General features: G+C 53.0%; 9 protein-coding genes across 9 annotated transcripts; 5 read left to right on the top strand and 4 right to left on the bottom strand.

The window, feature by feature from the left end:
- Nucleotides 1-1,279: 1,279 nt before the first annotated feature.
- Nucleotides 1,280-3,350, bottom strand: CDEST_11936 (Putative flavin-dependent halogenase, FAD/NAD(P)-binding domain superfamily). The gene is made up of 6 exons (XM_062928092.1): nucleotides 3,122-3,350; nucleotides 2,965-3,061; nucleotides 2,861-2,903; nucleotides 2,380-2,805; nucleotides 1,781-2,320; nucleotides 1,280-1,707 (listed from the first exon to the last, which is right to left on the bottom strand). The coding sequence occupies exons 1-6, from the start codon at nucleotides 3,250-3,252 to the stop codon at nucleotides 1,358-1,360; spliced, it is 1,587 nt and encodes a 528-aa protein (XP_062784143.1). The 5' UTR covers nucleotides 3,253-3,350; the 3' UTR covers nucleotides 1,280-1,357.
- A 60-nt stretch (nucleotides 3,351-3,410) lies between these two features.
- On the bottom strand, nucleotides 3,411-5,494 carry CDEST_11935 (Putative major facilitator superfamily, MFS transporter superfamily). The gene is made up of 3 exons (XM_062928091.1): nucleotides 5,138-5,494; nucleotides 4,164-5,077; nucleotides 3,411-4,094 (listed from the first exon to the last, which is right to left on the bottom strand). Exons 1-2 carry the CDS (start codon nucleotides 5,404-5,406, stop codon nucleotides 4,297-4,299), a joined length of 1,050 nt encoding a protein of 349 aa, XP_062784142.1. The 5' UTR covers nucleotides 5,407-5,494; the 3' UTR covers nucleotides 3,411-4,094; nucleotides 4,164-4,296.
- A 1,763-nt stretch (nucleotides 5,495-7,257) lies between these two features.
- Nucleotides 7,258-8,935, bottom strand: CDEST_11934 (uncharacterized protein). The gene is made up of 2 exons (XM_062928090.1): nucleotides 8,512-8,935; nucleotides 7,258-8,456 (listed from the first exon to the last, which is right to left on the bottom strand). Exons 1-2 carry the CDS (start codon nucleotides 8,741-8,743, stop codon nucleotides 7,435-7,437), a joined length of 1,254 nt encoding a protein of 417 aa, XP_062784141.1. The 5' UTR covers nucleotides 8,744-8,935; the 3' UTR covers nucleotides 7,258-7,434.
- A 2,379-nt stretch (nucleotides 8,936-11,314) lies between these two features.
- On the top strand, nucleotides 11,315-12,605 carry CDEST_11933 (uncharacterized protein; the record flags this gene model as incomplete). Its single annotated transcript, XM_062928089.1, has 6 exons — nucleotides 11,315-11,341; nucleotides 11,398-11,613; nucleotides 11,676-11,881; nucleotides 11,953-12,041; nucleotides 12,157-12,312; nucleotides 12,367-12,605. 6 exons carry the CDS (start codon nucleotides 11,315-11,317, stop codon nucleotides 12,603-12,605), a joined length of 933 nt encoding a protein of 310 aa, XP_062784140.1.
- A 6,437-nt stretch (nucleotides 12,606-19,042) lies between these two features.
- On the top strand, nucleotides 19,043-19,711 carry CDEST_11932 (uncharacterized protein; the record flags this gene model as incomplete). The annotated part of the gene is made up of 1 exon (XM_062928088.1): nucleotides 19,043-19,711. One exon carries the CDS (start codon nucleotides 19,043-19,045, stop codon nucleotides 19,709-19,711), a length of 669 nt encoding a protein of 222 aa, XP_062784139.1.
- Nucleotides 19,712-21,515: 1,804 nt separating this feature from the next.
- Nucleotides 21,516-22,792, top strand: CDEST_11931 (Putative SGNH hydrolase-type esterase domain, SGNH hydrolase superfamily). Its single transcript, XM_062928087.1, has 3 exons — nucleotides 21,516-21,850; nucleotides 21,942-22,000; nucleotides 22,081-22,792. The coding sequence occupies exons 1-3, from the start codon at nucleotides 21,631-21,633 to the stop codon at nucleotides 22,699-22,701; spliced, it is 900 nt and encodes a 299-aa protein (XP_062784138.1). The 5' UTR covers nucleotides 21,516-21,630; the 3' UTR covers nucleotides 22,702-22,792.
- A 690-nt stretch (nucleotides 22,793-23,482) lies between these two features.
- CDEST_11930 (uncharacterized protein) lies at nucleotides 23,483-24,154 on the top strand. The gene is made up of 2 exons (XM_062928086.1): nucleotides 23,483-23,675; nucleotides 23,741-24,154. Exons 1-2 carry the CDS (start codon nucleotides 23,571-23,573, stop codon nucleotides 23,861-23,863), a joined length of 228 nt encoding a protein of 75 aa, XP_062784137.1. The 5' UTR covers nucleotides 23,483-23,570; the 3' UTR covers nucleotides 23,864-24,154.
- A 211-nt stretch (nucleotides 24,155-24,365) lies between these two features.
- Nucleotides 24,366-25,923, top strand: CDEST_11929 (Putative FAD dependent oxidoreductase, D-amino acid oxidase, D-amino-acid oxidase). Its single transcript, XM_062928085.1, has 3 exons — nucleotides 24,366-24,968; nucleotides 25,034-25,570; nucleotides 25,629-25,923. Exons 1-3 carry the CDS (start codon nucleotides 24,487-24,489, stop codon nucleotides 25,699-25,701), a joined length of 1,092 nt encoding a protein of 363 aa, XP_062784136.1. The 5' UTR covers nucleotides 24,366-24,486; the 3' UTR covers nucleotides 25,702-25,923.
- Nucleotide 25,924: 1 nt separating this feature from the next.
- CDEST_11928 (Putative solute-binding protein family 3/ domain of MltF) lies at nucleotides 25,925-27,236 on the bottom strand. The gene has a single exon (XM_062928084.1). The coding sequence runs from the start codon at nucleotides 26,823-26,825 to the stop codon at nucleotides 25,926-25,928; it is 900 nt and encodes a 299-aa protein (XP_062784135.1). The 5' UTR covers nucleotides 26,826-27,236; the 3' UTR covers nucleotide 25,925.
- Nucleotides 27,237-27,446: the final 210 nt, after the last annotated feature.

The raw sequence follows: 27,446 nt of genomic DNA, 5'->3' as shown, positions 1-27,446 counted from the left end.
TCTGCCTAATATGTACTACTTGTCGCTGGACTAGCGTCACCGATAAAGCGATATAGACAGCTTCTGTTTTGTTCAAGTTGTGTCATGGAGATAGCAAAACACCTTGAAAATCCTGTGAGAACGCCGTATGGTGATCACTTGCTTTCCAATTTACATCTTTGGGGCAAGAAAAAAGATCAGTCGTTACAATTGAGTTTCGAGCCTGTCTATTCAACTTCTCGCCTCAACTACCAATACTTTTGAAAACGCATGAAGCAAAAACGCTCGTTTCGAATACACATCCAGGTGAGTGAGCTTTTACACAGACTACATGTGACTACATACACATATTTGTTTTTTTCCAACAGAAACAGACAAACTCCATGCTAGACTTGATTTCTGACCGAATCACTGCTCCTTTCCTGCCTTCATCGCTGTTTATGTCCTCTACCAACCCTATAGCCAAGTCCGCTTATTCGGTGTGGGCCATCGTGCCAAGTATCACAGCCCGTCTCCGTATTTTCGGCGCTTTTCCCCCCCCTTAACCCTCTGATTCGGTGTCTAGACTCGGCCTGCTCTCCGGTTCGGTGGTTTTCTTTGCCCTATTCGGTGGTTTCCGGCCACATGCGCTCATGACCGGACCTTCGAAACTGCCATCTAGAACTACAGTTAGACAGTGCTCTTGTCTCCTCCTTGGATCAATATTTCTGGTCATGCTCAAAATGACCATTATCCACACTTTGCTACAAAGCGAGAATACGCCGGGACTTCTATTTTTTGCACTCCGTGATATGATAGACCCGCTGCGAGACACTGCTTGGCATTGGCGTATTGACGCCAGTGAGATCATGCCGAAGGTTTTTCAAGGGTCATGCCTTCGCACTTGATCCTGTAACATAGTTTGTGTTCGATGAAATGTAGTTACTCTCATGCCCAAAGTATCTCTGCTGTACCCTCGTGAGCCATGGCTATGCGTTCTAATCTCGCAGATCAAAACGAGCAAAACTTGAATGCTGAATTAGGACCCAAGGCTCCCTCGGTATAACTCGCCAATGTTACCGTCGCTTAATCAGGCTTTTTCCGTACTTTTCACAAACTTAAAACCTAGACGGGACTGTACGCGTTACACCTAGCTTTCTACACGTTGACGACATCATCTACAAGGACGGCACTCCCAGGAAAGGAACATGGAAACAAATAGCAGAGATGGTTATCATTGTTTGCGTTTTCTCATTGGACTCGCGTTGAAGAGACTGCTGCCGGAGTGGTACTCTCTAAACTCAATTGTCATAACTCGCTACACAATCATCTAGTGTCTAATAACTCCTAAAGGATGAAGTACGTGAATGAAACGGATATCTATCCCAAAGCAAACGTCTCAAGCTGCCACCACGCCATTCGTCTCCGCCTTCTTCAAGCCCAGGCTGCCCCTGACCAGGTTGGGCACATATCCAACGATGGCGTCGGTGCCGAAGGTGTTGATGTTGAAGGTGTCCTCCGTGCGCATCATCTTCCGTGCGCGGATGTGCTTCACTGCATTCTGCTCCTCGACCGACAAGTCGGGGTTGTAGTCCGATCCGGCCGGGGCGGCCGAGACGGCCTTCATAACCTTCTCCTGGTTCGCTTCGGGGTTGACGGGCTCGAAGGCGTGCGCGCAGAACTCGAGCGTCTTGTTGAGCTCGTCCTGCGAGAGGTTCCCGTTGGCAGCGTCCGCCGTTCCCTGGATGACTATCGCTCCATGTTAGAACCCCTGCAAGCTTTATTCCCCAAAGTCTCTCTCCTTTTTAAAAAAAATACTTACTAGGTCTGAAGAAAGAAAAGGCTCTGTCAAAGTTGTCCTCGTCGAAGTCGCTGAGGACGGGGTCCCCCTGGAAGCGCATTTGCTTGTAGGCGCTCAGCACCACGAGCAGAAACCGCGTGTACGCCGCCGCGACCTTCTTGCTGTGCCACTCGGCGGCCGTGGCCTCTTCGCTGTCGCCGCGGATGGACGCGGCGATGGTGGTGGCGGCCGAGAGGGCTCCCGTGAGGGCGATGTGGACGCCGGACGAGAAGAAGGGGTCGATGAAGCAACCCGCGTCGCCCACGATGCGGGCGTTCGGGAACGCGTAGGACGAGGCGCTGTAGGAGTAGTCCGAGGCCGACTTGACGTCGCTGACGAACTTGCCGTCCCCGACGAGGACGGATAGAAGCTCGGGTGCGAGCTTCAGGCTCTCGTGGTAGAACTCGGCCGAGTTGAAGCCGCCTTGCTGTTTCTTGTGCGCCGCCAGCTTCTGGTTCATGACGACGCCGACGGAGGCCTTTCCGTTGTGGAGGGGGATAAACCAAGCCCAGCCGCTCTCATCTGAAGTGGCATTAGAAATCCAATACCAGGAAGCAAAGTTCGGCAGTCCGCGAACTTACCTGTCAAGGCCTCGAAAAAGGGCGAGTTCTCTCTGGGGGTGCCTGGGGAGTACTTGTTGCACCCCTCCCAGTAGCCCCAGTTGGCGACGTTCTTGAGGCCTTGGTTGTAACGTCGGTTCTTCATGTACTTTGTGCTCAGCAGCCCGACGCGGCCACTGGCATCGACGACGTAGTCGAAGGCGATCTCGCCGGTTTCCTTGGTTTCCGCGACCTCGTAGACGGCGGCGACCGGACGGCCTGGGTTGAGGTTTGGCTCGCCCTCGGGAACCGTGGTGGCGTCCTCGAACCGGATCGACTTGATCTTGACGGCGTCAAAGATCTTGGCGCCGCACTCGCCGGCGTGGTGGAACATGAGCTGGTCGGCCTCGGAGCGAACCACGTTCCAGGCATAATTGTTTGGGCCGCCAGCAGCCAGGAAGTCGGTGTCTACGAAAAGTCAGCCACGGCTCTCTCAACAGCCCTTCATCGAGCATTAACTCACATCCAGGACGCTTTTCCTTGTTGAGCTTAAAAGACGCACCAGGCTACAGACGTGTCAGCACGAAGCACTTGGAACAAACTGGGCCGTCAGTCGTGATTTCTTGCCTTCTTGATAAAACCATACGAGTCAAACTTGGCTTCCAAGTCGATAAACCTGAGCAGATGGCGCATGGATGCGAGCATGCTTTCGCCAATATGGTATCTAGTCACGTCTCAGTTGAGAACAGTGCTTACAACACCGGCTCTTTGAAATGGAACATACCTGGGGAACTTGTCGCCTTCGAGGACGACAACATCAATGCCCTCTCTGGCCAGGGCGGAGGCAGCATAGGAACCTCCCGGTCCGCCGCCAATCACCAAGACGGTGCATCTCTCGGGAATAGCAGGAGACATGATTCTCAGGGTAGTCAGAGGAATTGCACAAGATTGAGTTTGTACGTACTGCTTGATAACCCTCGTTTTGGATGCTATAGAGATTTCTCTCGGGTTTATCTACGCGAAATGTGCCGTCTTCGGCGATTTTCCACCGGTCCCTTGATCACCACCACCGTGTCAGTGTCGTAGTGGGGGAAGCATAATCCACCGATAGTAAACCAATGACGCTTACATTTAATTCATTTCAATATCACAGTTCGTCCTATGGCCTTTTTAAAGCAGGCTATTACTATGAGAAACGGAAAACACAGTCGATGGTGTTGTTCGAAAAAACAGCTAGAAGGGGACTCGACTACTTTGCATCTCATCCCTTCTTTGACAAGCTGTTCTTCATATGGCTTTTTGTCAATGAACGCGTTCTTCAAGCTCCCTGCATTTCTGTTATCCAGAACAGAACGGACTTTGGCTGACAGAATGTTCACATAGTCAAGGGCACATTCCATGAGCCTTGCCCTCCCACCTCCCACAAGACAGCCAATTTGTGGTAATTCTTTGTCATCCGAAATACTTTTGGAGGAATGCAGTGTAACACAAAACTTGGCTGCTAGGTGATATGGTTACTCTTCATGCAGAGACCTATTGCCTGATTGCTTTGGTTTCGGTACCAGCAACCAGCTGATGCCCGTCCCAGCGATCAAGGCGACGAGAACAGGTTGCAATATGCCCACTCCAGCGCGAGACGCAATGATACCCGTCATCACGGGGAAAATAGAACCCCCAATCTGTCCAAACACAAACACGAAAGAAAGTGCTGTTGGTTGAATCTCTGGCGAGAAGAGCTTGGAGCCGACAGAAATACCCTACACGAGAATTGAGAAGATTAGATATCAAGACTGTCATGTTTTTTTCTACTTCTGGAGACAACTTACGGTTGCAAAGAACGGACCAGAAAAGAACCCGACAAAGCTCACGGCCACAGAGGCAGCGATGATGTTGGGGACACAGTGAACCACGTCAGCGGGGCCCACGGAACTCTTTTCCTAGGACAAGTTGGAGGGGAACTCACAGCCAGAAGACCAACTGGAAAGCAATGCAGAGGACAACATAAACCAGGACCATTCTCCGCTCGCCGAGACGATAGGTAGGCTCGGCCAGAAGGAGGCGACCCAGCATCGCACCCCCGTTGAACCCGGCTGGAACGTATCCCATCTGTCCGAGGTCGCCATTGCGGATTTCGACGAGGTACTCCACGATCCACCCGCTGGCCGTGATAGACGCCCCAAGGAGGAAGAAGAAGAAAAGGCTTATCATCCACAGCGACTTATCCATGAGAGTAATCTTCACCAGCTGTGATGCGCTCTTCTTCTCTCCGGTGTCCGTATGCGGCCCCCCATGCTCTGGTGAGCCTGACTTGCGTCCAAGCTTGATGGTGTCGCGGAAGGCATAGAACGTCAGAGCAAGGTTGACGGCGCCAATGGCCAGCGGGAAGGTGTAGAAGAGGTACCAGCGGGAAGTCTCGCCGGCGGACGCGATGGGCGTCGCGACGAAAGGCGCAACCAGGCACCCGGCCATGTACAGGGCATGGATGAAAGCAAGCCAGCGGTGGGCGGCCTTGACGCTGGCGACGTAGGCGTTGGCTCCCGCGTCTTGGTAGGCCTGTCCGAGGCAGACGAGCCAGAAGGTGACGACGAAGAAGGGGAAGGGAGGCCTCCACGCACGAAGAGCGTGGGCCAAGAGTTGGAAGAAGGCGCCGAAGGTGAGGAGGCCGCCGAGGTTGAACTTCTGGCTGAGATAGGTGTTTGTGAGGGCTGCGAGAAACCAGCCAAGGAAGTTTGCTCCGTATCTGACGCGGGGTGTTAGCACAGCAGCCTCTCTGCGTAGCAAAATCTGGGTGGAATCGTACATAATGGACACAACAGCCGTACTAATGTTGTAGTCGCGAATCATGTAGGGGAGAAGAGGCCCGACGCTGCCATCGTTGACCCCGGACATGAAGAAGGAGAAGCCGGCGGCAACAAGCTTCAATAGAGTCCTCTTGTCGAGTCTGTCTTCGTCGCCGGGCTCTGGGTGTGTTGCGGGTTCCGGAGCATCTCGTGATGGGGCTTGTTTGGACGCGTCGGCGAGCTCGTACGACTCTGTCAGCGCGTGTTCCTGTTGCGTGATAGTCGCCATTTTGACCCGACAATCATCGATTGGTGGTGGTCGACAGTACCTTGCGACACTGTCTGGGTTCTTTTGAATAGCCGCCTCCCTTGGTCTTATGTAGGGGGAGAAATTGTTGTGATCGACGTGCCGGGAGCGGCTAAACGGCGGCTTCGGGTACGACAAGCAGCAGCTTCGGGGTGGGCAGTGGCTAAACTCCGGAGCGACTAGGTGGGTCCCGCTGTCATATGCCCCACTTATCCCGATGAATCCCGGGCGCCGGCGCGGGAGTTCGGGCCAGCTTCCGCCTTAACCCGAGGGGAAATAAACTGGAGTAAGGAGTGTGTATGCTCACACAACTGCTGGTGAAAGTGAAGGAGCTGCACAAATATGAGAGGCATTTGATTTCTGTGTTGATATTTTGTGATGAATTTCCAGACTCGCATTATGGCCAGTAGCTGCCTCGCCACCGGGCCGTTGTTATCTCAGAATGTATCTTTGACCATAACAAGCGCCGATATTGTTATCCTCCAACCCCAAACCCTTCAGCAACAAGACTAGTGATTATTTTCTCCAGAGCAGGCACTGATAGTGATGTCACAAGAGATGGTGTTCGTGTCGCAAACATGTACGTTACAATAAGAGATGAGGCAGCGTAGTCTGCAGCTCATACCTGCGACCACTGGGGATTTCTGCCCCGCGAACTCCTCGGGTAATTAGAGCAGACCCAACATGGATACAGCCTGCTTTTTGAAGACGGGTAACAATTGTCTAGTGGGTGTTTATCGTTTGAAACGGTCTACAAACTCTCCAAGTTATGAACGGTTTCGCCACAGAACTCATCCCATAGATACACAATCCGAACTAAAGGCAGTTCGCAAATGTGGTTTGAACCCGTATGGCAGTTGGAATTCAAACACAGAATGGTGATGGATTGTGCAAAATAGTCGACTATCGTCGTCCAGCCAATATTTCCAGAGCATGGGAACGGAATACAATGACTCGGTATTATTTAAACTAAGTATTGCCAAAGGAACCTCAACATTTACGAGCGCCAGCATCCACTCGTAGTTTGTGCATGAATTCTGTCGAATGTGATATGAAGCTCTTTGTCGTAGCACTTGAGTCAGTCGTCGATCTCGATCAATAATGACAACTTTCCGACTAGGGCAGGAGCTCAGTAATCTGTAAATGCTGGAGGGTCAGCGCCGCGAATGAAGTTGGTCGATGAAGTATACGCCACCATGACGGCTTGATGAGACGAAATCGCTATCCTTGATTGTCGGCCGACAGCCTCGTCCGGTATTGATGACATCAGTTCGGCAGGCAAGCACTATGTCACATTAAGATCTTGTGACTCAAACTTTCAATGCCATCCACTTTTCGGGACCGGCGGTTAAGGTGCTTTTTCCCCATGCAGTACGAGAAATTGCAAGTGTCATACTTGCTCACCCTTAGAATCTGAGGATCGTAGGTCCTACGATGCATGTGCCCAGACGTGGACTGTTGAATTTCCCGTTGATCGTGTTACGGGACTGGTTTTCAACTTTCAATCACGCATTGCCCGAACCGGAAGTTAACGTCTTGAGTCATTCGGCGGAGGTGTGCAAACTTTCGCTGTACGTTGCAAACCCTTGAGAAGGTTGGTGTGGGCATACAGCGTACTGTGCTGGCGGGAAAAAAAGGCGCACATGCTGCTCCGGCCTTAAAATAGCAAGGTTTCATGCATTGTCGATCGGACGGGAAACTCGACACGGCCAAATCGGACGTTACTTGATTGAGATTCACCAATGTCCGTGAGGCAACATCGGACACAACCCGCCCTGCTTTGGTTTTCCGTTTTTCTTTTCCGTTTTTCTCTTGATTTCCTTTCATGTCTATCTGCTTTTCAGAGAAACGTACATTTTTCGGTGTAAAGGATCTCGATAAACAGAACAAAGAGATGGAATGTATGAGCGTGGAAACAAATGTCTGCAAGATGCCGCCGGCCATGTCTCTAGAACTACCAAGCGTATCCGTACAGAGAGAGAGAGAGAAAGAGAGAGAAACCCTAGATCATCAGTCCAAGTTTGCCAAGAGATCTCGTCCCTTGATGAAGCGGACCCGTCGGCGTGTGTCATGCTGCTCCGAGTCCCTGACGGCCCTCCGCGCCATGTCGCTGGCCCCATCCTCGGCTGCTCCTCCAGCAGTTTTGCCCGCTGCCGCGGCTCCGGCGGCCTCTTTGGCCTTCTTCTTGCCCTCGGCATCGTCATTCTTTCCCTTGCCCTTGCCCTTGCCATCCGGTCCGACTGCCTCAGTGCCGTTCACCGCTGCTCCGGGAGGGGCAGCCTTGCCCTTGGCGTCTTTTCCTTTCGCATCCTTGGCCGCCTTGCCCTTGGCGTCTTTTCCTTTCGCATCCTTGGCCGCCTTGCCCTTGGCTTTTCCATCGGGCCCGACCTCGGTGCCATTGACGGCTGCTCCCGGAAGAGCCCCCTTCCCCTTGGCATCTTTACCCTTTTTCCCTTTGGCCTTCCCGTCAGGTCCCACGGGTTCCGTGCCGTTGGCGGCCGCAGCACCCGGGCCGGCAGCCCCGCGTTCACCCTCCGCCTTCTTCTTCGCATCGTCCTTGGCCTTCTTTGCGTCGTCCTTGCCCTTCTTTGCCTTTTTGCCTGCGGGATCGGTTCCATTACCCGGAGGTGGAGGCGGAGGGGGAGCGTTGGGGTCGGGAGGAGGGGGACCTCCTTCTGGAGGTGGCGGTGGAGCGGCATTCGGGTCAGGAGGAGGCGGCGGCGCTTCTCCATTGGGTGGCGGGGGCGGAGGAGCAGAGTTGGGATCAGGGGGAGGAGGCGGCTCCTCGCCGTTGGGCGGCGGCGGAGGAGGCGCACCATCGGGGGGAGGAGGAGGGGGCGCAGCGCTCGAATCAGGAGGCGGCGGCGGCGCTTCTCCGTTGGGTGACGGAGGCGGAGGAGCAGCGTTCGGGTCCGGTGGAGGCGGTGCTTCTCCGTTGGACGGCGGCGGAGGAGGGGCTGCCGAACCAGAAGCCTGAGAAGCAGCGGGAGCACCCTCAGCAGCTAACGGGGGAACCTCCGGGGTTGCCTCGTCTAAAGAGAGTCAGCCGGTAAGGCAAAGAGTTGTCTTCGAGTGCACCTGACGAACCTTGAGCTTTGCCGCTATCGACACCAAGAGCAGACAAGACGCTGGCTACATCCATCCTCTGGACAAAGTTTCTGATGTCGAGGTTTCGGGCTTTGATCGAGGAGCTGTCCAAAGACCGCTTTGGGTCCTCGGACACCTCTGCATCCTGGCGAGTCTCGTAGCTGGCTGTCACTGCCGCATTGAACAGCAGGGCCGCCACGGCGGCTTGACGCCACGACAGAGTAAGATTCATCGAGGGCAAACGTTGAGAACGAACGCTTATAACACTAAATGGTGTAGAGATTTGAAAACTTCTGCGGCATCAAGCCTATCAGAATGAAAGAAGAAGAAAAGAAGCAAAGTCTACGCTGTAGACTGTGACAACAGCAACAAGAAAAAGAACGGGATGAGAAGACGGAGTCTGTAAAGAATAGGCTTGAAGCTCAGGACCGACAGAGAAGAAAAAAAAAGTCGAAAGACTCGGCCTAGATATACCCACGTTCGCCACATATGTGTGATACCTTGAGACTCGGCCGGGTAGGTCGGCCGTCTCTGCCCTCCATCGGAGTACCGCCATAGTAACTGCGGGCCAACCCAGACAATACTCACATCTTGAGCAGGGGCCAGTCTGAAGAGGATGTCGGGGGAGGGATGGAACATGACACCAGTTGAGGCGAGTGTCGTAGTTGGACCGAGTGTGTGGCCTGGCCCCAGAGTGCAAGGGCACTGTAAGCATCGAGAGCAAGGAAGCCCGAGAGGGGAGATTCGCCCGCCTCGCTCAACATAGGAACCTGATGCGTGAGAGGCTCTGGCTTCAGACCCGATAAGGGAAACGACGCTGTGACAAGCTTCGGCCAGTGTGCGGGTCCAAAATTAGATACATAGTCGAGACGATTCGGACCCCAGGGGTGGTGGGTGGACTGGGGTGGGCGGCCGTGTGCCCAGGGGCGATGGTCAAGAGGGTTTCATTCTGGAAGGGCACGGCCTTGTTGGACAGGACTCGAAGACAAGCTTAATCATGTCTTGCCTTGTATGACGCGACGGCCAGCGGGGATATACGCTTGGGAATCCCGTCCTTGAGTGAGTTTCTTTTTCTTGCTGCAAGAAGAGGAGAGAGACACCAAAGTCAAACAAGGTGTGCAGGGGGGACGCCGTGCCTGTGGTGTCGACGTGATCGGAAAAAGGTTGTGGGCAAGGGGCGAGAAAGATGCCTCCACCTTGTCCGAGAGCACACCTTACCGAGTGTTATCCTTTTTGGCGGCCAAGGTCTGTATTCAGGGAAGCCCTGTCACAGATCTCAAGACAAGGCAGGCGACCATCACATCGCTATTGCTGTCTAACCTGAAGGGGAGTATGGCACGACCTCGAGGCGGTCGTCTTCAGGGACATCGTACATAGCTTGTCCATCCAGTGCGGGTCGATTGTCAGCATCGGAGTCGGCATACCGAGTCGGAAAGCACAACATCCGCCTCAGCGACGTTGTAAGCAGTAATCTTTCGCGCAGGCAAGGCGTTGTATTCCAGTAGGCGACTTTGGCAAGACGAGACAGTCCCAGCGCGTGTCTGGAAGCAAGGTTCCTGAACCATCCGCAGCAGGGCTGCGAGCGGCAGTGGGCAGATTCGGGGAATATGAACGAAGCCGATAGCCATCAGCTCGAAAACCATGTCAAGCTGGTTGTCAGGAAAACGCCGCGGCTCCAAAAGGAAGAAAAGTAAAAGAAATGGAAAAAGAGGAGGCGCAGCTGCAGCTGAGCTGAGCGAGTGAGGGTAATCCAAGCCGGACATCGTGCATCCCCGAGACACAAGAGGAAGGACGTAGTCCAAGTTTGCGGGGACCTTTATCCCCGGCAGTCATGCCGTCTTTGTCCGTTACCTGCCCTGCCGCGGAGGGTTTAGCTTCATCGGTGCTGTCGCAGACTGGCTTTCCTCGATGCTGGGTTAGGTTGGCTGATCTTCGACATCTCACTGGCGTTTAGTCTTCGGAGTCGATTCCGCTCCAAGGAGGGCGACTCCAGGTCTAGATCGAGACCAGCGGCCCAATGGCTGCGACGTATCACTGGTGCCCGCCAGAGGCTGTGAAGCCATTGTGGAAGGGCGCCAAGCATCCGGCGTAAAGAGCCTTCTTCAGTTAAGGAAAGTTGCGTCGCATAGCCCTCCTTACTAACAGCAGATCCCAAGAAGCCATTTGTCATTCCCCAAGGTTTGACAAGCACTTAATACGCAGAGGGCAATGGTGTAACGATGTCAGCTCTAGATCAAATGTGGTTTGTGGCTTGGGCTGGAACCGATCGATGGCTATGCGACTAGGCCGCATACGTCCAAAGGTTGACTCGTTGGGGTCGCAACCAGCGATTTTCATACCTGTCGGTGTGATGGGCTTGGGAACGGCAAGGCAAAACAAGCATGTCACTCTCCAGCGGTTGAAAGCTTGGCCTGTTACCTCGACAGATGCGGCCATGTCTTGTACGCTTACCAGTGTTTCCAGACAAAGAACGTACAGTGGCAACTTTCTGATTGTCAAAATATCGGTTTGCTGCTCGACAAAGTCGGAGAGTATTCTCCTACCCGGGCACCAAAAACTTGGCTTTTCCCTTGCGTCCTACTTTTTAATCATTCCTCATCTCTCTACATCCCGCATCGCAGTCCAGATCCAAGACCGTTCATGCAACGAAGGTCGGTGTTGACTCTGCAGCAGTCTTGGATTCAACTACCGCGGTTCACCGACGTATTCTCATCTTACTTGAAGAAATCACTCTTCGACTGCGGCAGCCACTCTTGAAACAGCCTTGGCTTTTGAAGGTAGCTCGGCTATCTTCTGGGCAAATATGGCTATCGGCCGAAACGAATTCCTAGTACGCAATTTACATGTATCTATGAACATGTGAATAGCTGTTAACATGGTATCTAGACGGCGGAGTGGGTCCTTGTCTTTCTTTGCTTCGTCGTTGTCTTGGCCCGACTAGCAGTGCGCACATGGCACAGGATATGGTCCTTTTGGCTATCCGAGATATTCCTCGTGCTCGCCCTCTTATTTTTCATTGCCCTCGTCGTTGGAGATACGTATACGATGTCAATAGGCAAAAACGCTTTTGTCGATGAGTATTTTGATGAAGGCTTTGCAAAGGTATGTACATTACCCCCTGTCCAGCCCGCCACACATAAGCAGATACTGATTCGACTGTGTAGTGGAAATTTGCCAGTTCAGTCATCTTTGATCTGGGCTTTTACCTTCCAAGATTCAGTCTGCTGGCTTTCTATTACGAGCTTTTCCCAGCAGCCGAGAAGAAGTTACGACTGTGCCTCCACCTTGTCACGGCTTACTGTGCTTGTGCGTTTGCCACAACTGTATTTGTGGACATATTCTGGTGTGGCGCTGATGTGTCCCTAAATTGGTGAGTCGCTCATGTTTTTCACGCCAGTGCTATGGCACTGATGGTTTTTGATGGTCTCTGACTCCCTCCAGGGTGAATAGTGAATCGGTTTGCACATTGGCTAGTTGTCCGGAGCCCATGTACATCAATTGGTCCATCGGAATCACCTCAGAATTACTTGGTAAGTTCCACAATAGCGCCTGCAACTGACCAGAGCCAGCCCCCCCCCCCCCCCCCCGTTTCCTGGGCAAAAGTCAGTAAAGTTTCGTGACACTAACAAACGCATCACTTTCAAGTCTTTGCACTACCATTCGGAATTCTCAGGTTAAAAGCCTTGAAAACGAAAGACAGGAGAGCGTTGCTATGTATCTTCCTACTAGGCATTGCCACCCTTATCACCAGCACTGTACGGTTTTACCTTACGGTACAATCCATTTGGTCATTTTCGACCTGTAAGCATCCCCTTTTCGTATGAAACTTCAATTTGGTCAACTAATCCGTCTTAGATCTCGTTGGCTCGGTTGAAATTGCCTCCCAGATCATCGTCATCGCCCTACCAGCCCTGCGACCATTGCTCAGCGTCGTGGTTCGTTGGTGGAGCAAACACTTCCATTCAAGGATAGGGTCCCAAGATAGAAAACAAGCTCAGCAAGTGCCTGGCACGGCTGCTAGCCATCGAAGCAAGGAAAGAGTTGGAACATGTATCGATACCGTCGATACGACCAAAGGGACTGCGTCCCCTTAATCATTGCTATCAGGCATTGAGACAGCTTATTGAAAAGGAAGGTGTGATACCATTTGCATTGAGTGGGAAGTTTACAGGACAACCAGTACATAGGTAAAAGCAAGTACATGTGCAACATGTTTTTGACATGGTACAGCTCATATTAATCTAATGACTAATCTCTAAACAATAAATATCTTGGATTTTTTCGGTACGAAATCGATGCTCTCATTTTTAGTTCTTCCAAACCTTGACCACGGTGCGTAAGCAACCAAGTCATTTCATCTTGCACCTCCTCGCTGCTGGATTGAAACCCGGCCAAGTATGTTTCCGTTTGAATGCGGGAGGCTGTCTCAAACCAGCATATATCTTTAGTATCACAGACATACTCTTATGAGGAGGAAAAGAACAATCACTCAGTAGGTGGTGATATTGCTGGTTGGTGTTGGCTGCAGAAGTGAAGACGAAAGAGGTGGTGGCTGCGATGCTCATGGGCAGAAGCAAGCATTGCCCTGTCGAACACTGCTTCGAACCACCTGGAGCATGGATATTTATAGTTTGGTTCTTGAATGTCCTAGGGGGGGCGATGATGAAGTTTGACCGTGCAGCAGTGACTCTAACGACAGATGCGGACTGGTGGCGGACAAGTGTTCGTCAATGGCATCGTTTCAGTCACGGAGCCTACACCACCCGGGATGCCTTCCTTTCCTGTCCTACTCAGTACAGGTAGTTCTCAGCGTGTTCCCCGCAAGTGGCGGAGTGTGCTGTCACACCCAGTAACAGATGTGTGCCAGGGATGGTTGACAATCGCACAGCAGTAAACCTGGGAAAGGGAACTCAAACATCATCGGACGACTATTTAAAAGTTGCCAAACCCGTTTCACCTTGCTTGTTGGGGGTTCACATAGTCCGCTAGCTCGAGTCCTACCGCAGCTCGCTGATATCACGATAGAACATTATCAGAGCCGTACAGCTCACGGATCGTCTCTCCTGGGGGGCCACATGCCTGGAACAGGAACTCTGAGCAGCCGAATCATGTGGAGTCAGGTTCGCGGGTGAATTGGAACTGATTCATCAACCCCGTCATCTGAAGATCGCTAGTCTGTCAAACACAAGTCGTAAGTACGCCAATTCTGGCCCCCAACTCTGTCATCACAAGGTTTGCAGATACTGATGTATGTACAAACACCCGTTGTTCGTCTTCTTTTGGATCTCAACGGCCCCGATGACTCGATTGCCGGACATGAAAGGAATGAACGTAACACACGACAGATCATGACATGCCTGCTTCTGCGCAAACACGTCTTGACACCAACAGCGACTTCTCTACTAAGTTTTTCGGCCAACCTTAAATCATTCGCTGATGGGTGGTGATAAAGCCAAATTCACGCGGGTTCCATCGAGTGCCCGTGAAACAGCTCGTCCGACTCTTGTCAAATGCTTAATCCCGTTCCAGGCCAAGAGAAGAGTTCTTTTCTTCGTCAGGTCGTTGATGGCCTTCCCCGTAGCAAGCCTTGCAAACTGCAACATTGGCACCTGGACCGAGCGATCGATCAGCGCACCTTGTTTTGTGATGAGCAGGGAGATTGACCTCATCCATGTTTGCCAACAACGCTTAATCGCCAACCTGGTTGTTTCTCTGACGTGCACTGTCGAAGATCGACACAGCCACCGGCTAATTGTAGGAGGTGGTATGTTGCAGAGTCTACGAAGGGTCTGGTCTCTCCAAGCTCTCTAATCACGCAGTTCTCTCCATAGCGGTCTCCGCTATACCCTCAGTTCTATGACAAAACAAGACAGTAGACCCACGGTCGTCTGATATCGGGCTCGTGAGCAAGCTTGGCACAACCATTTGTCTGAAGAGACCATCTCTACTAGGTGCATACAGCAGATCGTGAATGAGGAGATGCAAGGAATAGACGAGCTGGTCGGCAATAACCCCCACCCGAGACCCAAGTCACCCGACGTGTAAGACAACCTAACGTGATGGTAGGGTCATGGTTCAATGAAAGCCCTGGCAGCTGCGTTCAGTATTTGTCAGGCGTTTTGGGTCAGACTCTCCCATCGCGCCGACCTCAAATGAACTGCCTCGCAATTCAGATCGTATTTGTCTCCACGACTAGACCAGGATACCGGCTTGTGATGATGTCTTTTATCTGATGCGAACAGGATAGTTTGCTGGAGGCACAGAAGGTATGAAGCGAATTTTAGAGTGTCCGACGCGGTCTGTCTGTGTGAGAGGAGAGCCGGTACTACGCCACCTCAAGGAGACTCTGCCTAGTTGAGCTCGCATGCCTCACTCTGTCGTTTGAACCAAGGTGTGTGAAAAGATGAATGCTTAAAGTCGGTCTATCTCAACTTTCCATTCATCGGCTTAGAAACCTTCTCTTGGTTCTCGGTGTTGTTCTCGGTGCTTCTCATGACTGGAATTAGAGGGGGAATCACATATGGCCCCAGGGCTCTGAGTCTCTGACAGAGGTGTGTCCATCCTAAAAGCTGCTAAGTATTGGCAACGTCCCAGTTCTAGGCTTACGATTATCTGCGGATTCCGCCACTTCATTCACTGGTGAAACTTGGGGCGAAACTTCAGTTCTGACTTCTCCATCCATTGTCTTTACACATGGTGCTCCGCTTCTGGGGCTGGCCGCTGACGTCTCGTTATCGTTCTCGTGTTCAGACTTCTCCGTCATCGTAAGCCACATCCCCTTTGGCAATCGTCCAGAGTTTTTGGAGAACCGAAGGTGCATGCTGGCCCTACATTCATCGGTAACATCGCCTTTTGTGCCTGGATCTCCTCACCTATGTTAGCAGGGAGCTTAACTTAAAGGTGATTTCCCATTCTTTTAGGTTGCCCGACGACCAGCGGGCACACATCGTGCACATAACGTCGTGTTTCATGTCGGCAATTACACTGGCAGGCCCCCTGGTGCTCCAATATCCAAATTTAGATTGGGCGCTAGTTTTCTGGTGATGCTCGTTTCATGGGTTGACCCAGAATGTAGACAAAAGACCGGCCGATAGCAACAGGGCAATGCCCCTTCGAAGTCACAGAGAATCAGAGTTGGTGAGGGTGTGGCCTGCACGGGGCTGAACGGCATAATCCGACACGTAATGTCAGGCGCCCTGATGTACATAAAATCCCTCCTTCTCTGCGCTAATTGCTAGTTGGATGACTTGAACTGATCATGAAATGATCATATGCTGTTGCTTTTTTGATAGACTCAAAGTCTGGTACTTCTCCTCTCTTCCGTTTCGTTGCCCTAACCCCCTTGTCAGTCATTGGACAGCCCGTGATCAGAACTGGTCGCCTACTAACTTGCCTAAATGGCGATGGATGCGATACTTCTTTGAGGCAGAAAGCCTCATGTGAAGAAATACTAACCGTGGCTGTCGAAACTTTTGTCCGCACTCTCACTTCCGCCTCTACATGCCGCATGACCGCAATGGTCCCTGGTCCCAATTCCCACAACATGCCGGATACTCCAAGACTTTATGCAAGTCCAAAGGTGGTTTGCCCAACTATTCACATCCCATTGAACCCTCATTCTCATTGTTGAATGTAGGAGGAAGTGAGCCGTGAGACAAGTTCTGATACTGCAAACACCACGTCTACCAAAAAGACAACCTGAGCACCCCGTCTCGCCGCCTAGAACGATATCGAGTCACATCGTACGAAAAAAAGGCAGCTCGACTGCCACAATTAGTGAGCTGATTTTAAGCGGAATGATGAACGCCTTGCCTATCTCGAGATAACCATCCAAGCAATGAGCAGAACAGTAAAATTATCAGCCCTGTTAACCAACTTTCAAACATTGTGAAACAGAGAGACGGTCTATTCACAATGCTGTATTCGTTGGAGAAAACCCTCCAATTTCAATTGTAAGAGAGAGATGTTGACTCTCCACCGATGAACCAGGCATCCCAAGCTGAGGGCACAGGTTTGCAATTACCAGGATTGATCTAGTGGACACAAGGTCTTCGAATGCGTTTAACCTCAAGACCTAAGACACAAATTTCGAAATTTTTCACGCTTGACAATATGACCATGGTTTGGGAACTCCCGGTATCTGATACAGCCGGTCACGCTATTGCAACAGAAACAGGGCTACTCAACAATACCCCCCCGCCCGATTTTCCCAAAGTCCAGCAAGGAATCCTAGCATTTAACGTTTCTCTTTGCTCGGTTCCCTCCATCCCGTGATCGTGTAGATGGTGTCATCATGCCGGCCGAAGACTCCCACTGCGAGTGCTCGTTGTGGACGCAAGACACCCATTCATGCAGCCTTGAGACAGCCATCAAAAGCATCTGGCGATCAGCGAACGATGCCTTTGGCACCTCACCAATGAGTTTACGGAACATTCAGGACGGGATGGTCGACAACATCCATTCCGAGTCATCCTAGAAGGCTGGGACGCCCATTCAACCATGTTTTCGTCTCCACCTTCCCTCGGCTGCCCCTGGTGAATCTGGGCTTTGTCCTGCCACGACTCGCCATTTGTGCTTCCTTGGCTCCTCCAACGTTTCTCAGTACATACGAGACATCATTGCATCGGCCGCTCCTGGATTGCGATCTTGCTCTCCAGGAAGAAACACTCGTTACACAAACCTTGCGTCGAATTGCAGCTAGGAGGATGGACCACTGGGTAGAGGTCCTGGACATGCTGGTTACATTCAATCAGACTGCTCTACACCAGGAAGCTGCTAGACACCATGCCTGTCGACTGCTATCTTATTCGGCAATTTGGGTGACCCACCGTGGATGATTCCCGTTCAAAAAAACTTCGCTGCATTTCAGAAAGAGTGAAGTTTTGGTTCAATATCATAACAAAATCATTAAACTTGTCCTTCAAGTTTAAGAAGTTATTTAGTCCTGGCTTAATTTGTTTTTCAAAAGCGTCAGATAACGTGAATCATAGACCACCTTCATGTGCGGTCTACAAGGAACTTCGCCTGTCGATATCCTTGGCCTATCGAATGTCGGTTCTCTCACCGGAACTTTTACTTGTTCATTGAAAGAGTAGTTTGCGCACGTTATCGAACTGACCTTCTGGGTGGGAACACTCCAAGACGTTGATACAGGAAATCTCGTGGCGGATGACAATCCATCTTGCTGTGCATCGAGTTGTCCAACCCATATTTGAATCTCTCCTAGCTTCACCTATTGATCTAAGTTTTGTTGAATACATATTGATCAAGATACGGGGCAATTTGCTCTGAAATCCTTGCGGCATAGCAAATATCACCAGGTGTCTGGCTAGCTCAAGCCTCTGCCGTCCCCAAACACAGTACCATGCCCAGATATGCTGACTTTATGAGTGAGCGAGAACTGGAACGTAGTTTTCGCTGTTTGTTTCCAACCTGGGCTACTAAAACCATTCGAAGTGCAACAAAAGAGCAAACTTGCAAGCCTTGCTGGAGAAAAAGCAACAACAATATCATTGATGAGACAGAGTTTGCAGGGCTCAATTATTTCTTGAGATTATTCATTGCTCATTAGAGGAAGGAAACCTTTCTTTGAGAATAAATTTATCCATTCAACAAACCTATTTTGTTTCTCGGCACCCAGCGATGAGAGCTTGCCGACATGCCATCACAACATCTTAAATCACGGCGCATAGCAAAGAAATTAGCTCCTAGTCTTGGGTCTTTCCTCATAAAGGCGTCTAACTTCTCAGGCCATCAACTTCTTGTGCTATTTGTTGACGGTTCACAACCAGGTATCGAATTCCTGTTTCAAGCCGGCAGCACCACTACCCATTTCCAAGTGTGCTGTGGTATCAGTAACTTGCCTCATTGGTGGAGGGGTCAGCAGGACCATCGTAAGCACGGCGTCCAAGTCAAAGGAGAGTCCCAATTACACAGTAAGAGGTGGTGATGTTTGGCTAAACAGGGTTTGTTCCTGACCGTGTACTCCCAGATCGGCATTATTGGGCCTTTTGAACCACATAGATCAATACAACATGACAGCACTCAATGTCTTGCAAGAGACTGTTAATATATAATAGCAACGACAACAAAACCCGTGTGTTGAGGATCTCAGTTGGCTTCTGTCCAGCTGAACTCCCTCTTAGAACAATATTCTAATTCCTCTTGAAATATGCTCAAAATCCGTCGCGATGGTTGGCGGTTGCCTAAATGGGGGTTGTGTTCTCACTTACACATGTCTCGGAAGCTGGAAAGATTCTGGCATCTACACGGTTGTACGCACCTGGGCGAGATGATTCTTTCTGTTGTGGCGTCTTTCGGCTCATCACTTCAATTCGGGTCCAGTCGAAACTGGAAGCACCTCTTGATATCGCTTTGGTCTCCTCAGCTACAAAGTAGCAAATCAAGTTGCCGAGTTCAATACTCTTCGGACCTCAACTCTCATGTATCCTACGACAGCACATCTTTGTCTCTATAGCATTAACCACCACAAATATCGGCGACCGAAGCAGCACCCTGAGCAGTTCGCAGCATGTGCCAGGTGGTCGAAGCCCTCGTCGTTTGCTGCAGCGAGCAGTGCGTCGCCGAGCCGAGCGAGAACCGCCTGCCTCCTCTCCGCCTCACGCCGAAACCTGAACCGGGCTTCCTTCTCTGCGAGCAGGCAAACAAGATGGGCTATCAAAACGACGGTCGTTTCCTCGGAACACCCATCATAATCACCTGCCCCGTCATGTGCTCCGACCTTGCTCATCCTTCCTACAAACATTGGCTCTGGCTGACCTGTACTGCCTCTCGCGAGGTCATGGAGAGTCGAGCAGAGCGTCTCGTTCTATGCAAAGATTGCCTCGCCACTGGTCACGCTGAGACCGTTTCGGTTCACGGTGGCTACGACAGCAGCACCCTTTTTGGACATGAACGCATTCGGATGAGTGAGGGCACGCAGCGTATTGAAGGTGATTGGACCTGCTGCGCCGCTGGCGAGTGCGTCAATGACATATGCGACTACCGCGCGGCTGCCATTCTGTTCAGCATTTCTACGCAAGCGCCGAATGCCGAGAGTGTCATGTCCGATTTTCAGGAGGGTGGGTATCAGGATATGAGTGAGCATGAGACTGAGCATGAGGACGAAGCCACGATTGTGGTCCGCGGTCACTGCGGCGGCTGCATCAGTTGCGGATTTGGTCAACAGTCAAATAATTGAAGTGTTCTTCAGAAACGCGATGTTCGACACAAAAAGTAACGTAAAGACGTGAATTCAATCTCTCGTATGGTGTGAGAAGTTGGTTAGAACGGGATAAGGAGATTTACCCTCGAGGGTTCGTTGTGTTTTTTTCAATACTCTTTTTGGTCGCATTTGAGACTCACCGCGTATGGATAGATAATCCATGATGGATTGCTTGCGGATGATTGAACGAACCTCGACAAATTCTTATTTTTGCGGTGTTTTAGCGTCAGCTTCACAGCGCGCACCGGGCTTGCTGCTAAGACGACGATGGCTGGATAGAGCCTTGCGATGATATCACGGAAACGTAACAGCCGGGAACGCTAAACGGAAGCTGGTATCGTCGTTACGTTGGGGTCAATTAGCATCTCGATGCTGCCGATCTTGTCATGCCTGTGCATCTGCGACGTCAGAACACGGGGCGGTGGATTCTCCTACCTGTCAATAGCGGGTTTGGGCAACTGTGGGAGAAACAGCTAAGCTTTTCAGACCCGAAGCGACGTCAGGGCGTGAAGTCATTGGCATGTACATCACTTGAGCATGTTTGTCGGCCTTTGGCTGGAGCATCCATGCCCTCGGCCCGCAGGACTATTGACTGGTAGGATATCGTAGCCTGCCAGGGTTCAATACATACATGATGGCAAACTTGAGTCTTGGATGGAGATAAAAGTCATGGACAAGAAAAGGGGGGGGAGGGATGACACTGACGGTGAACTGATGAATCAACCGGGACCATCCCTCAGCGGCATCTCCACGCCGCATTGGCATCTCATGTCGAATGGTTCATGCGCAGTCATCCGACATTTGAGCCCGAAAAAAAAAGGGGTGTTCGCGTTGGCACGAGGGAGCGGCCCGAAAAGATAGAATCACGCTCGAAAAGAAACAAATAACGAGCAATGGCTATTCTGTCTGTCCCTGACGGTGTGGGAAGGGTAGCTCGACGACCATATCCGCCCGCCGTCTCCCTCCTATACATGGCTCTTCTCGTGTGTCTCATGCTTGTCGTCTATGAAAATTCCCTTCTTCCCACCACCCGCCCAGCTTGCTGGCTCGGCTACGCCGGTTCTCAGTCTCAATCACACTAGCTGGGCGGATGACGGGAATCACGGGATTCCACCAGCCCGCCTGTGCCCCCTGGGCACCTTAGCTGCACCTCTTGGCAAACTGCCGGCAGCCCACTACGAGGCCGGTAGCAGCCATTGCCATCGTGGCAACGGGCCCCTTGGGGGGGGAAGCTGCAGGCATGATGATTTTTGGACAGTCGAACAGAGCCAAGAAGTTCCTCCAAGCCGCTACCCTTCAGAGCTTCCAAGTTTCGGGTCACACACTGGCGGCGGCGGCGGCACCCTTACCATGCCTCGGCTCGGTCGCCAATTTCGGGTCTGACCGTTTCCCATGAGGGAGGAAAAAGTCTTTTGTTCGGCGCAGACAATCGACAACGGCCCAGAACCCGGGCGGTACGGCATGGTGTTACTTTCAGTGGAGCCAAGAACGGGGCGGCTTTCGGTCACTTTGCGTTCAATGCGACAGGATGGGGTGGTTAGTGGTCAGAACGAGTATGTCTGCCCAGCAGCTCACCGGGGGGCAGGTTACTGTAGTCTATAGCCAAGAAAGCTGCCTGGCATGGGTTACAACGGGGGCATTGGATGGTGAGATTTGCCTGTTGGTTCGGGGTGGATCGCCGGCGAGCTGCTGTGCCCGAGGAATGCGTTCATGACCCTACTACCTAGTAAGAAGTAGTTGGTTCCATTGCTCACGAGGTGACCGATCACTCCGAGCCGGACTATTTGAGGCGGTTACCTCCCACGAACTGCTTCTTCCCTTGACTGGAAGTCCTCGCTGGCTACATGGTGATGCTATGCTCTCTCGCCTGACTTTCCCTGCCGCCAGCCCTCAACATGAGGTTCTCCGTCGCTAATGCACTGGCCCTTGTTGCCCCCCCGCTGCTGGCACTCACTGCGGCGGCCGACCCTCTCGAGTACAGTTCGACGCCCGCGGGCCAAGTGATCAAGGACGGAGTGAAGCTGAGGATTCTCCCCGTCGGCGACTCCATCACCGTGGGGTTCCTGAGCAGCGATGGGAACGGATACAGGTTGAAGCTCGACGAGAACCTGTCCGGTGAGTTTTGATGCCTCTCGGTCGATCGCGCATCGCAAAAAGCCGCCCACCAAAGAAAAGAGCGAGCAAGAGCTGACGAACTTCTCGCCAGCCAACGATGTGGTTTTTGCCGGCGACGTGACCGGTGGCACCATGGCCGACGGATACTATGTAAGTCGCACGAAACCGGGATTCTAGCATTCGCGAATGCGTCGCCGCACCCTTTTTTCTAACATCCGAGGGGGGCAAAGGCGGCCTGGTCCGGACGGACGATCAAGTACATCGCCGACAACGTCGGCCCGTCCCTGGAGCAGCGGCCGAACATCATCCTCCTCCACGCCGGCACCAACGACATGAACCCGAACCCGGACATCTCCCAGGAGGGCAACGACCCGGCGGGCGCCGCCGGGCGGCTCGGCTGCCTCATCGACCAGATGATGGCCGCCTGCCCGGACGCCGCGATCCTCGTGGCCCAGATCGTCAACACGTGCGACGCGAATCAGAGGCCCGGGACCGAGGAGTACCAGAAGCTCATCCCGGGCGTCGTCGAGCAGCGGAGGGCCGCCGGCCACCACGTCCTGGCGGTGGACTTCGCCGCGCTGGGCGACGGCGTCCTGCGGGACGACTGTATCCATCCCTCGGACGAGGGGTACCGCACCATGGGGGACTACTGGTACGACTTCATCGCCCAGATCCCCAAGGATTGGATCACCGAGCCGGTCGGCGATGACCCCGAAAGGCCAAAGAATGAGGTTGCCAGCGCGAACAACGTGTCGGGCAGTACCAGCGCGTTCGCCGCTGGGTTCGGAGGGAACTGGGTCGCGTCTCTGGCGATTTCGGTAACGACCGCAATAAAGATAATGAGTAATTGAGCCACACTTTGATGATATTTCTTTGAACCCTTTTGGAGGGGGAAGGGAGTGAATCATGTCACCAAATCAGTGAGTGTACCAGCAAAATGGCATGTCCGTTCAATCAAATAATCGACCACTCGTGTGGTTGGCATCCGTTAAATTCGTATCCCAGATGAACGTGGCACCCCCATTACGTGAACTTCAGTTATGCCCGTCGTACCTGAAGCGGTTTAATCCCAAGTTCCAATTGCCGGAACCAAATACCTTGTGCTTACATCCCTTCTCGCATGTTCCACTTCATTGGCTTCAACGGGTTCGTTTGCCATCTCATCTCATACTTCAACAGCGCGTCAAAAAGCTTCATTCACATCCACGGATCCCGACGCACATTCTCCCTCGACCGTGCGTGCACCTTGTGCCCCTCTCACCGCGATGAGCCTCCTAGGCGAGATCTCCACGACTGTCCGTTCCGACATCCGAGAATTCTGGCCCGGCCTGGATCGCATCGCGATTGCTGCCGACCCCGCCCTCTGATGTCCTGGATAGCGACCGAGTATGTTCGGCCATCCCTGCCGCAGCGGCCCTGAATGGCTGCGATACCATCATGGGTGCGGGGGTGCTTACCCGTGCCCTCGCGGATGGTGTTGTCGATACTTTTGCTCGCGCAACCGTAGACCCCTCACTTGGGCGCCCTTCATGACGTTGAGACGTGTCGCATCTTGTCTTATTGAGAAACTCAGTGAGGGTATATGACTGAGCAACATCCCCCTCCCGCGACCACTGGGGCATTTGTGTCTCACTTCGGCCGACACTTGCTTACCTGCCCACACTCTTGAATATTTACTTACAAATCTCAAAGCAACTTACACCGCCCAGCTCTTGTCAGTATGTCGAATAGGAAAGACCACGGCCTGAAGCAGCACGGCCTGTCGGACGACGCCGTGGAGGCCGGACACGACTTCATTCACGACGCCGAGGTTGAGGAGGAGAGGGTGAGTGGGCCATGAAGCCAATCGCCAAGGGAGATAGATGGTGATAACAACGTTGCCTTTCACAGAGACACAGTGGTGACCAGAACACGATGCCCTCGCTGGCCTCGCAGCAGAAGAAAGGCGTGAACCTCGAGGGAATGCACCCGAGCGAGCCGGCGGGAAAGGAGAAGACGAGCAAGAAAGCCTAGCCCAGGCGTCGTCGTCGTCTTGGATGCGCGCAGCTTTACTGTAGGCGCGGCTCGTTTGCTTCGCGGTCCGACGGGCGTCACACAAGGTGTTCGTTCTGCTTCAAAACATCCAGATTGAATAACCAAGGCTTATTGTAGTGATTGCTGATGGGGGGCATTTACCGTAATTGTTCCGAAAACCTGCTACTTCTCATCAACAAAGGGCTATTTTGCAACACGTTGAAACCAAATTAGTACTTAAGCGTTTGTTTACTTATGAAAATATTCCTTGAAATATGCCTCTTTTCTAATGGGATGGATGGATGCACTGGCCGCGGCCTTTGCAATTCACCAGGAACTGAGGTGACGAGAAAAACAATGGAGCCTGGACAAAGCTAGAGAACGCCCTAAAGATGGCTAAACGGGCCCATGACTCGGCCGTCTCTGCCAAAAAGAATCGCCGACTTCGGACGTTTATCGCCAACCTTGCTGGAGCCGAAAACACCGGGGGGGGCGGACCGGACCATCCCAGTATCCAAAGCACCACCTCGTCACCGCAAAGCAAGCGTCGTTCTAATCTTCCGTTCGTTTCATGCTGAGGTCGTTGTACAGTTTTTCTCTCACTTGAAACCAAAAAAATAATAATGTGCACCCCGCAAGAATACCCCCACCGCCGCTTCGTGGTCCTCGGCGCCGGCGTCATCGGCCTCACCACCGCGCTGACCCTGAGGGCCGAGTACCCGGCGAGCAGCATCGCCGTCCTGGCGGAGCACTTCCCCGGCGACTACCACATCGACTACTGCTCCCCCTGGGCCGGGGGCAACTGGTGCTCCTCCGCCAACGACAACGGCCTCCTCGAGTCGTTTGACCGCGTCGCCTTCGACCGGTTCCGGGAGATCGCCGAGACGACCCCCGAGGCCGGCATCAAGCGCTCGCCGCTGAGGATGATTTTTGATCAACGGATCGAGGACGCCGAGATCCTCAGCAAGGGGACGGGGAAGCTTTGGTACGAAGACTTGGTCGGGGGCACGGTGCCGTTGAAGAAGGACGAGCTGCCGGACAAGGCCGTCTTCGGGCTCGACGTGCCGTCTACCTTTGTGATTAACACGCAAATCTACCTGCAGTGGTGAGGACGAGGGCCATCTACTCCCATTTTTTCACGTCGGAGCCTCGATAGACTTACAAACATAGGCTCCTCGAGCAATGTAGAAACGGCAAGATCGATCTTGTGCGCCGCCGGATCGAACACATCGAAGAGGCCCGCCTCACGCCCGACGTGGCCGTCGTCTTCAACTGCACCGGGCTAGGCTCCTACTCCCTCGGCGGCGTCGAAGACAAGTCCATGTACCCGACCCGGGGCCAGACCATCCTCGTCGAGCAGCCCATACGGCCCCTCGAGAGGATGTACTTCCGCTCGCCGCGCCGCGTCGACAACGACACCACGTACGTCTTCCAGAGGCCGCTCGCCGGGGGCGTCGTGCTCGGCGGCTGCCGTCAGGACGGGAACTGGGACGGGGAGGTCGACCCGGCGCTGGCCAAGACCATCCTCGAGAGGTGCTGCGCCCTGGCCCCCGAGCTGGGCCGCCCAGAGGATCTGAAGATCATCAAGCACGGCGTCGGGCTGAGGCCGAACCGCAAGGGTGGTCCGAGGATCGAGGCCGAAAAGAGCGATGCGGGCTTGGTGGTTCACAACTATGGAGCATCCGGAGCAGGATACCAGGCGTCGTGGTGAGTTCACTCACTCCTAGGTCCTTGGAGAGTGTCGACTGCGCTAACCAGTCTGTAGGGGGATGGCGGCACACGCCGTTGGACTCGCAAAGGCAGAAATTGGTCCAGGACAGCTGCCGGCAAAACTCTAGTTCAACAGCCAGATGAACATATGCCTCTAGGCTTGTCCTATGCTGCATCGACGTCATACAGAAGAGTATTTTGCTGTTTTATACAATCACTGCAAATTCTTCCTTGTTCCTTCAGGTCCACTAAACAATGATTTAAAGTAGGTCATGCATGTATATTATGGTAAGAAAATTCGACATATTAAAGAATCCAGCCAGAGTTAACCCTCCATCCGATGCCCTGCTTTCTATACGTTCGGCCACATGTAGCCCAGCCATTTATTGAGTGTCTGGTTCCAGGCACCGCTCCCAAGCTGCACGTTGACCCAGCTGTCGACAAACTGCTTCCAGACAATGTCCCTGGGGATGGCGTACCCCAGCTCCTCAAAGTTGAACGGCACATCCAGCTGGGTGAGGCATATCTCGCCCTCGTGCATCTTGACCTGCAACTGGACCTCGATGAGGTCCGAGATGACGGCGTCGGCCTTGCCGTCCAGGATCGTCTGGTAGACGGCGTTCTTGTCATCGACCAGCACGATGGTCGCCGTCTTGATGTTCACGCGGTCAAAGGCCTCGTTGGTGCCGCCCGGGTTGACGGCGATCCGGACGCCGGACTTGTCCAGCGACTCGAGGTTCTTGTACTTGTCCGCGTCGGCGCAGCGGATGGCCGCCGTCTTGCCCACGCGCTGGATGGCGGTGGAGAAGAAGACGGTCCTGGCGCGTTCGAGGGTCAGGCTGACGCCGCCCATGGCGATGTCGTACTTGCCGGCTATCAGGTCGCTGGTGACGTTGGCCCACTTGGTGGGCACGAGCCGCGGCGGTTCCGCGAGGCCGAGGGCGCTGGACAGGGAGTGGGCGGCGTCGATGTCGGCGCCGACGTAGGTCGTGATGGTGGCTGTGGAAGTGGCGTCCCCGGTCGTGTTGTTCATGACGAGGTACGTGAAGGGCTTGTAGTCACCCGTCGTGCCGACGTTGAGGTACCCGCGGGAGATGATGGTGTCGAGGAGCGAGCTCACTCTGGTATACGATAGGGACGACCGTGGTGCTGTTACTGTTGCGGGTGTGTCCATCACCGAGCCGAGTTGTTGGGCTCCGGCGCATACGCTCAGCAGAGCCGTGAGAAGCGCAGATGTCTTCAAGTGCGCCATTATTGATTACCGTCTGAAATCGAGAGATGTAAGTTTGATGCGAAGCCGGTATCCATAAACCCCCCTCTCTCTGTCTCCCCCTTCCCCTTCTTCCCCATGACCTTTAAACAGCGGATGAAGGATCACTTTTATTCTCATCCACATAGTCCCAAGCGGACGGTTCCGGGGCCCCCGCATCCTCATTTAACGAGTGGATCGTTGCCAACGGCATGAACGCTAATTACGATAGCAAAGGGAGAAGGGGCCTCTTATTGGTCTTCAGGACCTGTCGATGGATGCCAAGAAAAAGCTAGACGGGCCTGCCGGGGTCAAGAGTGAGGGTTCTGTTGGTCAGGCCAGAGAACAACTCAGAATAATTCGCTGTTTATTATATTACAAGACAGGTGTAGCCAGCGAGCAGCGTAGGGATGGCACCTCTTTAACACTTGGAGAAATGCTTGATTGAGTCTAAGAATAGCTGGCTGTAGCTGGCCAGTAAAAAGGCGGTTTGTGCGTAGGCCGCTCTATCCCAGCCACAGGAGGCTGTGCAGAACGCTCAAAGCAGGGATATCGTGAGTATCGCTGAAAGTGAGTTATACAACGGGTGATTGTGAGCAGCAATAAGATGAGTATCACCGGGTG

Source organism: Colletotrichum destructivum, chromosome 8 (genome assembly GCF_034447905.1).
Source record: "Colletotrichum destructivum chromosome 8, complete sequence".
Classification (NCBI taxonomy): domain Eukaryota; kingdom Fungi; phylum Ascomycota; class Sordariomycetes; order Glomerellales; family Glomerellaceae; genus Colletotrichum; species Colletotrichum destructivum.
The sequence above is the reverse complement of the archived record's forward strand: the minus strand, read 5'-3'. Positions and strand labels throughout refer to the sequence as shown.

Excerpts from the sequence above, each read along its gene's own strand:
- CDEST_11929 (XM_062928085.1), top strand. The coding sequence starts at position 24,487 with ATGTGCACCCCGCAAGAATACCCCCACCGCCGCTTCGTGGTCCTCGGC. Across the intron at positions 24,969-25,033 it reads ACGCAAATCTACCTGCAGTG|GCTCCTCGAGCAATGTAGAA; the intron begins GTGAGGACGAGG and ends TTACAAACATAG. Across the intron at positions 25,571-25,628 it reads GCAGGATACCAGGCGTCGTG|GGGGATGGCGGCACACGCCG; the intron begins GTGAGTTCACTC and ends ACCAGTCTGTAG.
- CDEST_11928 (XM_062928084.1), bottom strand. The coding sequence starts at position 26,825 with ATGGCGCACTTGAAGACATCTGCGCTTCTCACGGCTCTGCTGAGCGTA.
- CDEST_11930 (XM_062928086.1), top strand. The coding sequence starts at position 23,571 with ATGTCGAATAGGAAAGACCACGGCCTGAAGCAGCACGGCCTGTCGGAC. Across the intron at positions 23,676-23,740 it reads CCGAGGTTGAGGAGGAGAGG|AGACACAGTGGTGACCAGAA; the intron begins GTGAGTGGGCCA and ends TGCCTTTCACAG.
- CDEST_11935 (XM_062928091.1), bottom strand. The coding sequence starts at position 5,406 with ATGGCGACTATCACGCAACAGGAACACGCGCTGACAGAGTCGTACGAG. Across the intron at positions 5,078-5,137 it reads ACGGCTGTTGTGTCCATTAT|ATACGGAGCAAACTTCCTTG; the intron begins GTACGATTCCAC and ends ACCCCGCGTCAG.
- CDEST_11934 (XM_062928090.1), bottom strand. The coding sequence starts at position 8,743 with ATGAATCTTACTCTGTCGTGGCGTCAAGCCGCCGTGGCGGCCCTGCTG. Across the intron at positions 8,457-8,511 it reads CGATAGCGGCAAAGCTCAAG|ACGAGGCAACCCCGGAGGTT; the intron begins GTTCGTCAGGTG and ends GACTCTCTTTAG.
- CDEST_11936 (XM_062928092.1), bottom strand. The coding sequence starts at position 3,252 with ATGTCTCCTGCTATTCCCGAGAGATGCACCGTCTTGGTGATTGGCGGC. Across the intron at positions 2,806-2,860 it reads CAAGGAAAAGCGTCCTGGAT|ACACCGACTTCCTGGCTGCT; the intron begins GTGAGTTAATGC and ends GACTTTTCGTAG. Across the intron at positions 1,708-1,780 it reads CTTTTCTTTCTTCAGACCTA|TCATCCAGGGAACGGCGGAC; the intron begins GTAAGTATTTTT and ends ATGGAGCGATAG.
- CDEST_11931 (XM_062928087.1), top strand. The coding sequence starts at position 21,631 with ATGAGGTTCTCCGTCGCTAATGCACTGGCCCTTGTTGCCCCCCCGCTG. Across the intron at positions 21,851-21,941 it reads GCTCGACGAGAACCTGTCCG|CCAACGATGTGGTTTTTGCC; the intron begins GTGAGTTTTGAT and ends ACTTCTCGCCAG. Across the intron at positions 22,001-22,080 it reads CCATGGCCGACGGATACTAT|GCGGCCTGGTCCGGACGGAC; the intron begins GTAAGTCGCACG and ends AGGGGGGCAAAG.